This window comes from Protopterus annectens, chromosome 10.part0 (assembly GCF_019279795.1).
Source record: "Protopterus annectens isolate FY-2018-M chromosome 10.part0, PAN1.0, whole genome shotgun sequence".
Taxonomy (NCBI): domain Eukaryota; kingdom Metazoa; phylum Chordata; order Ceratodontiformes; family Protopteridae; genus Protopterus; species Protopterus annectens.
In genome coordinates, this window is record NC_056744.1 from 783,266,722 (window position 1) to 783,281,186 (window position 14,465).

General features: G+C 38.8%; 1 protein-coding gene across 1 annotated transcript in view; it reads right to left on the reverse strand.

The window, feature by feature from the left end:
• WLS (Wnt ligand secretion mediator) overlaps positions 1–14,465 on the reverse strand; it is a 903,497-nt gene that overhangs the window by 397,297 nt on the left and 491,735 nt on the right. The window contains exon 6 of the mRNA XM_044085601.1: positions 14,180–14,348. Within this exon, the coding sequence (XP_043941536.1) occupies positions 14,180–14,348 (169 nt within the window). The remainder of the gene's footprint in view (positions 1–14,179; positions 14,349–14,465) is intronic.

The following is a 14,465-nucleotide window of genomic DNA, read 5'->3' on the forward strand; positions in this document are numbered from 1 at the left end:
TTTCCCCCTAAGGGGGCTTCCAAAAGGGACGTGCTTGGCGTACGAAGGGGAAAGTCATTGTGACTGTTTCCTGTAAGGTTGAGACTTGTCCTCACCTCCTTTTGGGGTTGAGGTGCCCCACTCCTCACCTCCTTTTGGGGTTGAGGTGCCCCACTGTCATTGTCTGTTTGAGCCTTGGGGTTGAGATCTGCCTCTTGGGCATCTGTATCTGCCTCTCTGTGGCCTGTCTGACACTGGAAAGGACCAATTCTTTGTTGGCCAATTTTTGCTAAACCGAGGTGGCTGTACCTGTAAGAAATCCTTGACTGTTTGCATAGATTTAGCTTTATACTCCATTTTCTTTAACACCTCTTCTGCCTTAACACCAAACAAGGTATCATGCTGTAAAGGAGCATCCAATAACTTTGCCTTAACATGATCAGGTAAACTCTGTTCTTTTAGCCAAGCATGTCTTTGAATCATAGAACCTGTAACTGCGGCTCTACAAGAGGCCTCTAAAGAATCAAAACCACATTGCACCACATTGCAGAGTATGTTTTCCCACCTGTTCAACTGCATGCAATAAATCCTGCATTTCTTTACTATCAGGAGCTTCTTAGCTTGCAAGTATTTTCTGTTTTAACTGAGCCATTAAATATTGTTGGTACTTAAGCATGTGGAACTGGCAATTTAAAGCTCTTACTAAGTGTATACTTTCTTCCCCCATCTATCCAAAGCTCTGGAATCTCTGTCAGAGGGTACTGGATTTTTTGCAATGGAAGCCTTAATCCATTTTGGACCCTGGGAAATAGTTTCTGGATCAGCAGAAGGGTTTTTGTATAGAAACTTGTGAGAGTCAGGGACTCTATAATACCTATCTGGCTTGGCTGGAGCAGGGAGCAAAGAATCAGGAGATAAGCTGGATTCAGAAAACACATCATCTACAATATCTAGCACAGGCGGAATAGCCAGGGGCCTGTGCTGAGGCAATAAAAGGAAATCCCTGAGCCTTTTCTTGGACGCTGAGTAATCCTAACTTTCCCAATGGAAATGCTCTCTCATGGTATGTAAAGTTTCCCCAAAAGAAAAATCCTCAGGAGGAGAGGCTGAAGGGATAAATTCTTCAGCATCAGAGTCCTCATAGGGGGGTAGAGAGTATCCCTGGTCTGAAGAGGAATCAGAGGAAATGGAAACCTGATCAGAGGAATCATAGTCTGTATCCTGCCTAGGCCTTTTCTCAGGAGGGGGATGGGAACCCCTGATTAGAGTAATGAGATATTCGGCCATTTTAAGCATCTGTTTCTTAGGCATGGAGGACTGTCCAGGAGAATGCTGTACTTGTTTCTTTGTCTTTAATGGTACCTTTGTCTTTGGCTGTTGTTTTAATGGTAAGTTGTGAAGGTCTGAAAACACCCTCAGAAGCCGATGCCTGCTCAGCGGCTCCGGACCCATCTGAGGGATTAGTTTCCGTATGCCCAATACTTTGAGTTTCCAGAGGCCTAATTGTCTCCACATGGGAGTCGGAAGCGGCCTGTGGCTCTGAGGTAGCGGGTGTCAGGGGCTGTGAAAGCGCCTCACTGACAACCGGCGACTGGCCTAGAAGAGGTTTCGTCGTCGGTTTTGGACCTCGGATGCATGCCTTTATCCTTGTCTTTACGTTTTTTCGGTATTGAGGTCGTCAGTTGATCCAACGGCATAGTATAATTGAACCTTCGGCCAAAGTAGTGCAAAGCAAAATCAAAACGTCTTTTTATAGTGCGTTTGTTAAATTTAGCACAAAACCGACAACTAGTGACGTCGTGATCAGGGCCTAGGCATGGAATACAGTAAGAGTGGAAGTCCTTATGAGGTATTTGCTTCCCACAAGAAATACAATTATTAACGTTTTCTGACATCGGTCTGAGGCAAGAAAAACGTTTCCCCAATGGGGTACTTAGCTTTATTGAAGACTTTGGATCTGAAATTCGACTTCGAAAATCTCAGGAGTCGGCCGACCGGCACTTGCGAACTGCTTCTGCTTCGGGCACCGCGCTGCAAGAAAGACTGAAGAAAATGGCGTCAGATGCATCTTGTATACCCCTGACGCACTGACGTCAGGGAAGAAGTGACAGCAACCGACACCGGACCAAGACTTTGGAACTCTGGCCGACTGCGGGACCGCCTGATGGCAGGTTAACCCAAGTGTAATGACTGCAGCAGTGTAACACGATGAACATCTACATTGTTCATCCCACTCCACAAGGTGGGATTTACCATTGATACAGGAAACTACAAGCCTATAAGTCTCACCAGCCTTATCTGCAAAACAAAGGAATGCATCATTATGATCTTATTAACAAGGAAATAGGCTGTCTCCAAATCCTAGACCCAAACCAGTTATTTTGTTCAAGGCAGATCCTGCCTCATGAAACTGGTGGGCTTCTTCGAACATACAACTGATGCATTAGACTTGGAAAAATTGGTTAACAATGGACTACCTCAACCTGTCCAGGTCCTCTGATACCATCGTACATTCTACCATTGTCAACAAGCTAATCAAACTAAAGTAACCTCCTGTGTTATCCGCTGGCTAATAAGCTGGCCAGCTGAAGGAACACAATCGATTGGTGTGGGAGATGCACTCTTTGAAAAGAGTAGTTAGCAGTGGTGTCCCCCAGGGATCTATCCAAAGATCACTTCATTTGGACATTTACTTCTCTAAGGTCAAGGCTAACAATAAAAGGGCCTGGGGCTGACCAAGATTGCAGAATACTGCCAATGTGGAGCAATTGTGAACTCCCATATGACCTCCAAAATCTTCAGGAGGGACTAAATAGCACCAATACAGCCTAAGGCTAAATGCCAAGAAATGCAGTATTCTGTCCTTAGATAAAACTGGGCACTGATGCATCTACCACATAGGTGACTCTCCTTTCCAAGTTGGCCATTAGGGACCTGGGCACTTGGTTACACAATGAACTATCCTTTGATTGCCATGGATCAAAAAGTTAGAAATCCTTTTACCTTGTCAGACTTCTCCCCAGGGGTAATTCTTCCAAATCTAATCATCCACCTGTACTTCTACTTCATCAGGCCCAAAGCAGAGTATAATGGCCCCTTTGTTATGTACCTCTCTAAACAAATGGCTTAGACACCTCAACCTTTTCTCACCAAGATATTCAAAGGGATACCTTCCCTTAGCTACTCAGACAACCTTAAAGCACTCGAGAGATAATCTCTGTCTAGTTTACACAGCCTCAAAAGATCTAGTCCTATGTGACTTCCTACACACCTGCAAAACTAACACTGTCTACACCTGCTCAAGAGACCTTCATTTCTATCAAAACAGCACCTTCCGCGAAATACATATCCCAAAGAATCTGTGTTTTATAGAATACACTTCCTTCCCATGCAAAGCAAAGGAAATCTGCTTGCTGACCCTCTAAGCTTAACCTGGATAATGGATGGTCAATCAAACACTGGGTCTAGCCCTTCAAGCCATCACTGAAAGGATTTGAAACTAGGTATAAATTAACCATGTCAATGGGTACTTATGGCTTGTGATACTGTGGATGGACTACTAATACTTCCCTGGATCAATAGCCTAGTACTGTCCTACGAACCTATGAAAAGGAGGCATTTCACTTTGCAAGTGGACTTTTCTATGATTTGAGAGGGTGAAACATACAAAACCATGGAACATTCTTCTAATTCTGTCAGATTAAGTCTGTGTTACTAAAGCTATACATTAACACACTTTTTACTGGTGAGGACTGGTGGATACAAAATTGGGAATAAAAGAATCATACAAGAGTAAGGAGTGAAACAAAGATATTTTTGGTCCCAATTCTGTTTTCTTTGCATGTAACTTTTCTCTTGCTTGCCCTGAGCTGTGCTGACATTGACTAATAGAGTATGGACACTAAAAGGAAGAGAAGTGGGAAGTGGCTGACACAGTGATGTTTTTACACTACATGAATGAAAAATAACTTGAAATGAAGATCAATACATTTGAGCATGGTCAGACTGGGTTTGTGTCCCTCTATAATGCATGGTCTCTCACCCTCACCATCATACCTACTTTAGCCTGGTGATTTCTTTATAGATTTAAACGTTTTTCTAATGATATATCCATACAGCTCCATTTTATCCTCACAGTGATGTCACCATGGAGACAGTATGGGATAGCACCTGCAGACTGTAATAGACATGTCCCTGTATATCCACAAAAGTCTATGAATACAACCCAAGGACTCCCCACTGCTGATGAAACCAAGATTAATATTCATTGAAAGTATTTGGGATACAAGCATATGCAAAATATAGTTATATGAAGGATTTAACTGAAATATGGGTAGCCACATTTAGAACAATTAGAGCAAAAATACATCACTGTTGTAAAAGTGTCATACAACACAAATCTATGCTTTAAAGCTAAATAAAGTATGTCAACTATTTTTTTCATAAACAGTCAACAAAAAAGCCCCGTGTCACCAAGGCTTGCCTCCACACACATGCTTAATTCCATCTACAACTGGGGGTTAATATTCACACTCAAAAGTGATGAAAGAAGCATAAATCTGCTCAACAAAAAGGCCATAAAGACATAAATGAAACTACTGTTTGTGCTGCTAAAGAGGTCATTCATTCACTGGCAGTTTTACACAGGATGATTAGACACAGAATCCTTCCAACTTAATTATAACAGAAGATACCTGGGGTGCAAAGTAATGAGAAAAAAACCCTACAGTATCCTGTATGGACTACGGGAGCCAGTCACGCAAAATTACCAGGATAAAAGCTGGGAGCAGAGTAAATTCTGGATATCTTTCTTGTACTTCTGCAGGTCAAAACCAGGTCTACATCCAGTCTGAGACCATGGCACCATATCTTAAAACCTTTTAGAAGCCAGAAATCTGAGTCAAACTTAGAAAACTTTATTCATCAGAGCAAGAAGACAGGAAACATATTGGTTCAGTTCAGTCCTTTATGATAGGCAGAGGAGCTCTTTCTGATACAAACTTTCAACAATTCCTCTATTTATGGTGAAAAAATGGGTAGTTCTTACCAGCCAGAAAATAGTGGTAATAGAGCTGTGTTGCTGTCAGGTTAGAAGTTATTTTGAACTATGGAAGTGGGTTAGTATCAAGTAGCATGGTGTGTGTTGCATTGGCATTTGAGGTTATTTAGTAATTAAGTTTTTAATGCTACTTTATATATCTTTATACAGTCTATTTGGGTAATATGGGAGGGTAAGGAATTCCATTGTTTAGCAATGCTATGGGAGAACAAGCATTGTCCAGCTCTTATTGGGCTTGGTTACACTTAGTAGCAATTTGTTGGAGGATCTTAGGGTATGTAGGAATATAAAAGCCTGTAGTATTGATGAGAGTACTAGGCAGGTATTTGGTTTATGGGCTAGCATTAGTTGGGTATAGCAGAGATAGTTTGGGAAATCCAACCAGTTCAGATCAGAGATTGCTTGGCAGTGGTGTGAGCGGTTAGGCTTTCCTCAAGGCAAATTTAGCTATTTTATAGTAGCAATATTGAAGTTTATTGCTGAGGGATGAGTAGGGCAAGGATGAGTAAGGTACTTGCCAGTTTTGTTTTGGTGAGTTTGACCATGTAGAGTTTAGGACAATAAATTTTGCCAGGTTTAAAGTGTATTTTTTTTATTGCATTAAGAATGCGTGTTTCAAAGGCAAGTTTGTCATCAATTGTAATGCCTAGTAGTTTGACAGATTTTACTATTTCTATTTCAGTACCGTCTTTAGAGAAGATTTTGAAGTCTATATCTGGTGGTCTTAAAGAGAATAGAAGTTTTGCTTTTTGGCATTTAGTAGCAGTTGTAAATTTTTAGCCATGACTCAATCTCTGTAAAAGCATTTTGACCAACTGTAAGGTGGTAAGAGAAATTGTTTAACGTAGATTATACGTAGATTATTGTTGAATAATCTGCATATTGGATAATTTTACCTAGTTGTGAGACTTTGTGGAGGTAGTTAAAGATATTGAAGAGTAATGGTGCCAGAATGGAACCCTGTGGGATTCCTGTTTGACAGATTATCAGATTGGATGTTATGCCACTTTATAGATTGTTGTCTATTGTTTAGGTATGATGTAAACCAGTTGAGGGATTTGGGGGAGCAGCCAAGTTTTGTTAATTGGGTCAGATGTTTAGTAAGAGATACTGTGTCAAAAGCCTTAGAAAGATCCAATAGGATTATTGAAGTGGGGCGACCTGTATTCCAAGGCTTTGTTGACTATCGGTGAATGAGAGCAGGCCTGTAACGGTGATGTGCTCTGGGTGTAAGCATCTGAGTGGGAGACAGAAGATCATTATCAATGAGATACTTGAGTAATTGTATGTGTACACACTTCTGAAGGATTTTGGATAACGGGCAAAGTATAGAGATGGTTTGAGAAGTCATGAGATTTTCTGCTTTTATGTAGAGTAATAGATTTTTCCATAAATATGGGACGTATCCTTCTGCGAGAGAGCAGTTTATAAGAATACTAACTGGATATGCAATTGCGTTTGCTGCTAGTTGTAAATATTCTTGGGGAAGGTTGTCTGTGGAAAGAGCATGGTTTGAGCTTTTAACAGTTTACATATGAGAGATATGGGTACTGGTTGACTAGAAGTGAGTGAGCTGTGGGTGGCTGGAATTTTTGTCAGGAATGAGAGGTGCATTGTCATTTTGTATTACATTATTAGTATTCTGGGAGTATGAGTTTAGGCTTGTTGAGGAGTGAAGGAGTCAGATTTTGTACAGTGCCATGATTGAGACAGGTGGAGACTGAATTCCAGAATTTCTTTGGATTGTTTTGTAAGGTTGCTAGCCTAGAGGAGAAATATTATTTTATCTTGCATTACTAACTTATTGTCTCTATTTCTGAGTTGTTTGAAATTAAATTTCTCTTGTTGTGTTCTTTTTGCCAAGTTTTCTATGCCTTGTCTCTATGAAGGATGCATTGTTTGGTCAGTTTTGTTAGCCGTGGGGCATGATTCACTTGTCTGCTTGATACATATGGGGGCTATGCTATTAAGAGTATCCAAGAAGAGCTTATTAAAGTAATTAACTGCCTCGTCTAGGGGGGAGTGTTTTCAGTGGGAGCCATTTATGGGTTTTTAGAATGCTTGAGAATTTATTTTGGTCAAAGTGGGTGAGATTTCTGGATGTTTTATAGGAGTGTGTATGGAGTATTTGAGGGTGAGTCCTGTGGGTGTATGCTGGGAGGTGGTCACTTAGTATATTGGGTAGGGTGCCGGAGTTTGAGTAATTGTGAGGGTGGGTAACTAATATCCAATCTAAGATAGAGTCTGATCCTGTAGATAGGCCATGGATGGGAGTTTTAATAAGCTAAAAGCTGTGTAAATTTATGCTGTTAGCTGGGGAGTTTAGAGGTACGATTTTGCCAATATATATTTGTTTCTCCTAGGATTATAGTTTCATTTGATACATGTAGGTTTATCCATAATAGAAATTCCTCTAAAATGGGAATGTTCTGGCCTGGGGGGATACACACTACTACGATAGTCAGGTTTTTCTTGTTAATATGAAGAGATGTTAGGACAAATTCTAAATTTTGAAAGATAGGGACTGATTTGGAGTAGTAAGTGAGATTCAGGGAGTTCAGTACCTGAAATATGTGGCTTTAGTCATGTTTCAGTTACTGCAACAATATTTAGGGTGTGGATATTTAAGCCAGGTATGAAATTCAGTAATTTTATTAGAAATGTTACAAATGTTTATTGTTATAAAGTATAACTGGTGTAGTTTTGGGTTTGAGTTAGATTTTTGGGGATGGGGTGGATGTCCCCACATTTAGTAAGTGATAAAATCGCTTATTCAGACCATACAAAAAACCAGCAGAATCTCAAATATTTAAAATGCAATCAATCAAATATCTACCAATAAAACACATTCAAGTACAACAGCCATAAAGATTTAAAGGCACAGCTTTCTTTTAAAACAGAAACCATAAAAAGCTATTGCCATAAAAACACACATAGCAGTATACTTATTTAAGAAGCTTTCTTTCTTTCAGAACTGGCTTAAGAGGTACTGATTCATTCAAACCTGCACCTCTCTGTGCTGATAGTTTAAGCATCGGTCTTAATTCTTTCCCTTCTGTAACATTAGTTATATCACCCAACCTAAAACTTTCATAAATTACTTCTACTGCCATAAACTTAAACCAATGGTTAGTGCCTTTCTCTAGTATATGTTAGGCTAAGGCGCTATAACAATGGCCATTATTGTCACAATAATAATGGTCTCTAATTCGTTCCTTAAGTCGGCTATTAGTTTTTCCTATATAAAAATTTGAACAAGTAACACACTGTGCTGAATAAACTAAGTTTTTAGTGTCACAATTGGCTTTAATTTTAAAAACATAATGATTACCATTGTCTGGTTGTATAAATGTATTCAATACATGAATGTATTTACAAAAAGTATATTTATCACAGATAGAGCTACCAGAACTAGTTATTCTAATACTAGGTTGCTGTAGTATACTTGTGTTAGGGAAACAAAGCTGTCTTTTCAACGATTTGTTATTTTTATAAACAAAATTTGGGGCTGCACTAAAACTCATATAGAATAGGGTCAGAAGATAAAATATGCCAATGTTTTGCAATTATATTTTTATATCTATGCTGTCAGTACTAAAAGTCATACAATAAGCTACATTGCTATAACTATTGCTATGGGCAGTCTTTCTTATGTTTTCTTTACGTGAAAAAAACATACATCCACTACTTTGTCTAAACTGACCCTTTCACATGCTTTACTAACTTCAAAAGGTTTATAACCACGTTCTATATATTCCATACTAGTGGAATACATGGAGCATAGAAACTCTTAAAAGTTGACCTCGTACCACATTTTCAAAAATATGTGGTAGATGCATACTATTACGTTCAAGATAACTGTGTGAATAACATGGTTTTCTATACCTCTTGGTGTGCAGCTTTCCATCTATGCCCTTATACAGGGTAAAATCAAGGAACAATCAGCACGTAAAGGTGCAGGTTTGAATGAATCAGTACCTCTTAAGCCAGTTCTGAAAGAAAGCTTCTTAAATAAGTATACTGCTGTGTGTGTTTTTATGGCAATAGCCTTTTATGGTTTCTGTCTTAAAAGAAAACTGTGCCTTTAAATTTTTATGGCTATTATACTTGAACATTTTTTTACTGGTAGATATTTAATTGATTGCATTTTAAATATTTGAGATGCTGCTGATGTTTTGTATGGTCTGAAGAAGTGATTTTATCGCAAAAGCGTTCACCTGTGTTCAAACAAAAGTCTACTTGGATTTTACACTGCTCTTTGCCATCTGTTTTTTATTGGTTTACTGTGGTGCTGTGTTCTACATTTCTGTTCATATATAACAGAGAGATTAAGTATGTTTAAATGTCAGGGAAGGAAGCTGGATATGAAGATGTTTACAGAGAAGTAATGGAAGAAAGATTAAGCAACAGTAATATAATAAGGACCTGTCCAAGAAAGTTCAAGTGCAACTGAGATTAAAGGATGTTCAGACTCAAAGAGATGACTCAGTCCTGACAGGCCTATTAATTAAGTGGGGGGCAATAAGGACAGCAACCAAAATGTTTTAAGATGCAAAATGTAGAAAATTTTACCAGTCACATTTATTGTACTACACTGACTATACTACACATTTAAGAAATTCTTGTTTTAAGGTGGCCTATTAACATTTAATTCATCTCCGGACAGTTATGTTGATGGATGCAGTAATGTGTCTGTCGAAGCACAGACATTGTAGACTGATGAAACGTGCCAGTACAAAAACTGGAAGCTTAGACTGAAATGAATATTACTGGACATCATGTATTAATAAGATATTGGCATATGTAAGGAGATGTATAGGACAGAAGAGTGATCTGGGCAGATGAGGTAGTTTTCTCCAAAAATAAGTTGTCATATGATGGTTTAAACGCACAAGGCAAGGCAGTTTAAATGCATAAGGCCACCAGTTTGCCAAGTGATTAAGAAGTTAGAGAACATTGCATTAATGAATTATTAATTATTAATGAATTATTAATTAATGAACAACTACCTGTCTCCATAGGGGTTCCTCAAGAATCCATCCTTGGACCCCTACTCTTCTCAGTTTACACCAATAATCTAGCCTCTGCCACCAAACATGGCACACACATACAATACGCAGATGACTCAACCATCATCTGCTCAGCCCAATCCCTACCCAAACTGCAAAAAGTCACACAGGAAGCCTTTTCCTCTGTTGAAACATGGTTATCCAATGTCCAATTAATACTCAATCCAAACAAAACTAAACTACTCATCTTCCATCCCACCAAACATACTCAAAACAACTCTCACTTTAACATCACAGCAAAAGACAACACCACTATATACCCAACTGAATACACCAAATTGCTAGGAGTGGAAATAGACAAACTAAAATTTGGCATTCACATATCCATGACCATAAAAAAAAGTCCACAAAAAACTAGGAGCGTTATACAGAAATAAGCAATTTCTCACCAAAGCAGCAAAGATTTCAATAGCAAATACCCACCTTATCTCCACCCTACTTTATGCCTCTCCAATATATACCAACCTAAGGCAATGTGATCTAAACAAGCTAGAGACCTGCTACAACAAAATCGCCAAATTCGCCACAGGGGCATCCTACTGTAGTCACCACTGTCTCTCACTTGCTGAACTGGGCTGGCTTAAACTCCCTCACCTCCTTCAGTAGTATAAACTCTCACTCGCCCACAAACTAGTAAACCATCCACTAAATGCCCCATCCCTCCAGAATCTACTCTGACCCTATCGCACCACCAGACCACTAAGATCCGGCAACAAAAATCACTTGCAGATCACTAAAGCCAATAACTCTGCTGGTGAAGCACTATTCCCTTGCGCCATAGCCAAATTATGGAACTCACTCCCACCCACAATTACCTCCGTACCATCATGCACCCACTTCAAAACTTTACTAAAAGCGCACCTAAAAACATGCTGGCTATGCCCTTGCAACTCCCACTCTATCATCATCCACCCCATCCAACCACTACCTTTCTCTCCACTCCATTAACTACCTTGATTATAGCAAGCTCAGATGCTCATAAGCCTAGTACTTATTATACAGCAGGAACTTCTCATTGTAACATTTGTTAATGTCTGTTATGTACTTCAGAGATAAAGATTCTAGTTGTCTACTGATGTACTATGTTCTTCATCTGTAAATATGTTGTAATTGCTATGTTAAATTGTTAATTGCTATGTAATCCAATGTAACTACTGTCTGTTTATTTTACTGTGGAGCTTTTCTCCCCGGGCCTCCGCTGAAAATGGACCTACGTCCAGTCGGACACTCCCGGTCAACAAATTTAAATAAATAAATAAAATAATAAATGAATAGAGGCGAAGAATATAACAGGAATCTATTGGCAAAATTGACTATGGCATACACAAAATATTTACATATGCTTTTGGGAAATGGGGTAGTTATGCTTTTATTGGAAGAGTGATCCACCTTTCTCCCCAGATAAGGTAAATCAAGAGTATATACGACTGCCTATTGGTAAGCTCTCCCAAATACTGAGAAATGTTTGACTAGATTCTCAGGAAGTGAACTGCATAACTAAAGCAATGAAAGATTAGCAGACCATGTAAAGATGAATGCTACTAAAGGTTACGATTTACAGTAATGCATGCATGATGCTACATGCAACCAAATCTCATTATGATGTACATATCAGCTTTGTTACAGAAAAACAGCAACAAAGGAGAGAGTGCAAAACTAAGGGGTGACAATTCACTGCAATAAATGTTAGACAACTTTATGATGCTCCTCAACAGGGATGTAACATGGCAGGTAACATCAAATGCTTCACTGGGACAAGGAAGAGAAAAATAAAGAAACTACAAAACTGTCTCTCAGATGGAGCAGGAGTTTTTCATTCAGAGGGAGGTAAATCATTTGCCAGCCAACAGACCACCACCACCTCAGGTTAAGTATTAATTCCTTACACTGTTTACTTTTCATTGAAATTGACAACAACCTTTAGTATAAATTTATTAAAAGTAGCTGGCCAACAAAGTAAGTGACTTTTTTATAGCAGAGGTTCTGCTGTACAATGGAGTAAGCTGAATAGCTCATGTTTTAACCCAAGTTAAGAGATTTTTTTTTTAATTCTCTGTTGCAGAGATTTCACATCTGGTTCTGAGATTTTACTTAGACATTTGTTGAGAATATGAATTCCAGCCACTCACATCCCCCATGGTCATCTTTAATCTGAAACTGCTGCGAATAACCATTTATGTGTGATGCCCTACAGATCTGCAGTCATGTTTGTAAATATCACTATTTTGTCAAGTCTTCCTGTCTGGGCCTTTTGCTTACTTGTTTATACCCTCTAGTTGGTAACTGCTGTCTGAACAAAAAAACGTATATGCCACTATTAATAGACACGATTTTCAGAAAATATGAATGAGGACTGACACTTGACACATTCGTTTTTCAATTTCCATTTACTCATTTTAGAAATGTCATGCATTTTATGGGAAGAAAATAGTCCTTGGTCTACTAATGAAGACTGGAAACAACACATTCTAGCACCAAACTAGCCAAAGAATTTTAGAAGCCTCAAGTCACACTATCAGGTCCTTGGATAACCACAATAAAAAAAAGTGCTCCTTTACTTCTTGTAAAAGAACATTTTAGCAATGCACGCATGCCTGGCACCTACAAGCACATGCAAAACAAAAAATGCTCAGAGTTTTGTCATGCGGCTAACTATCTGCAAGATTACCACCTCATACCAAGGGCTTGCTTCAAATATGAAGTCTTTTGAACGATCAGCCAAACAAGGTGCTTAAGCATGTTGGTATTAAATGATATGAGAGGGAAAGAATGCTTCATCAAAGCTAGCAGAGGAATGTGCACGTTTAGGAATCCTATGGATGCGGATGTTATAACAGCTGCAGTGAAAGGTAGAAGATAAAATAGCCTTCCAGTTATTCACATTCAAACATTAACATCTTATTTTTAAATATGTCAAGGACAGCCATACCAATTACACATACATACTGTGTGTCAGCTGTGCCTGTGAACACAGAGCCAAACATCACATACAATGTGCCTGCTGACACCGACTTTCACTTCTGTACAAGCTGTAACCTCCAGTTTTCAGTGGGCACCGTACTTCAACCTAGCACATACTCAGCCAAAGAAGTCATATCACTACTAATTGGCGACAGTCTAGTCTGAAAGTGAAACCTGCACTGAAATGAGCAGTATGATTAAGTGAAATTAATAGCAAATACCACAGAAAGAGCACCTGATATTCATTACATACTGCCAATTACACTTTGCACCAAGAAAAGCAATGACAAACAAATGAAACATGGAAGCGTAAGCATGAAGAATACAGACAAATTCAAGTATGATACACTAGCTAATATAGGCTGATAAGAGCAAAACGAAACAAGAAAGATGACAGACCACAAAAAATACTACTTCAAATAAAGGAACCAGGACTAAAATTTAGGACAGCTGTAGGAGGATGAGGAAAAAGTGGAAAACAAGTGGCAGCAAGATGTGCATGAGACAGACGTAGAAGGAAAACTAGAAACAGTTAAACCAGAATTTAAAGGAAAGAAGTACGACATTGAAGAGAGAAAGAAAGAATCAAGTACAAAAGCAGCCATTTTAATAAGAGGAAGAACACAGTGAGACATGCGGGGAGGGGGGGTTCTCACATAATTAAGGTCTTCATCTGACAAACACAAGGTTCAGGGTTTGATTCTGACCATTGGTCACTGGATATATGGCTAGGTTTAAAAAGGTTCCCTGGGATTGCAGGCCTAGTAATCATCCGTGAACCTATTTTCAGAAATAATTGTCAAAATACCAGCTTCACAAGGCATGAAAGTGAGTTGTCATCTGAAGGTGCCCGTCTGCTGTCATAACACAGATCCACCAGATTTCTCAGCAAAGTATCAAGCTGTTACTACAACAATAAAAGGGAATGCCAGCTACAATTACTTGCAGAATTTAAAAAACTATCAGCTAAACAAGTAAATGGATTTCAAATAATTACTGATGGCAGTTTTAACTATATCAGCCACATACATGATCAAGAAAGCAGTGAAAAGCATTTATTTATTTATTTTTTAACCTTTTTCTGGCATGCTTGGTGTAAAATTATACTAACCATCATATGCTCTCCACAGAAGATGATCCAGAAAGACAGAAGCATAGCATAAAAGAGTCCTTGTCGAATATCTCCGAACAATAACATCCATGACCAGTTAAAGCCAATGGAAAACCATTCTACTGGAATGTTAATAAATGTCATCGAAATTCCAACAGCAAAAATGGCTCTGCAGGGAAAAAAAAAATTTTCATCAAGATTTCATATGCAACTGTGTTGTAATGCACATTACAATAAAAGTCAGCATACTAGTTTATATAACTTAAGCTGCACAAACATTGCAACT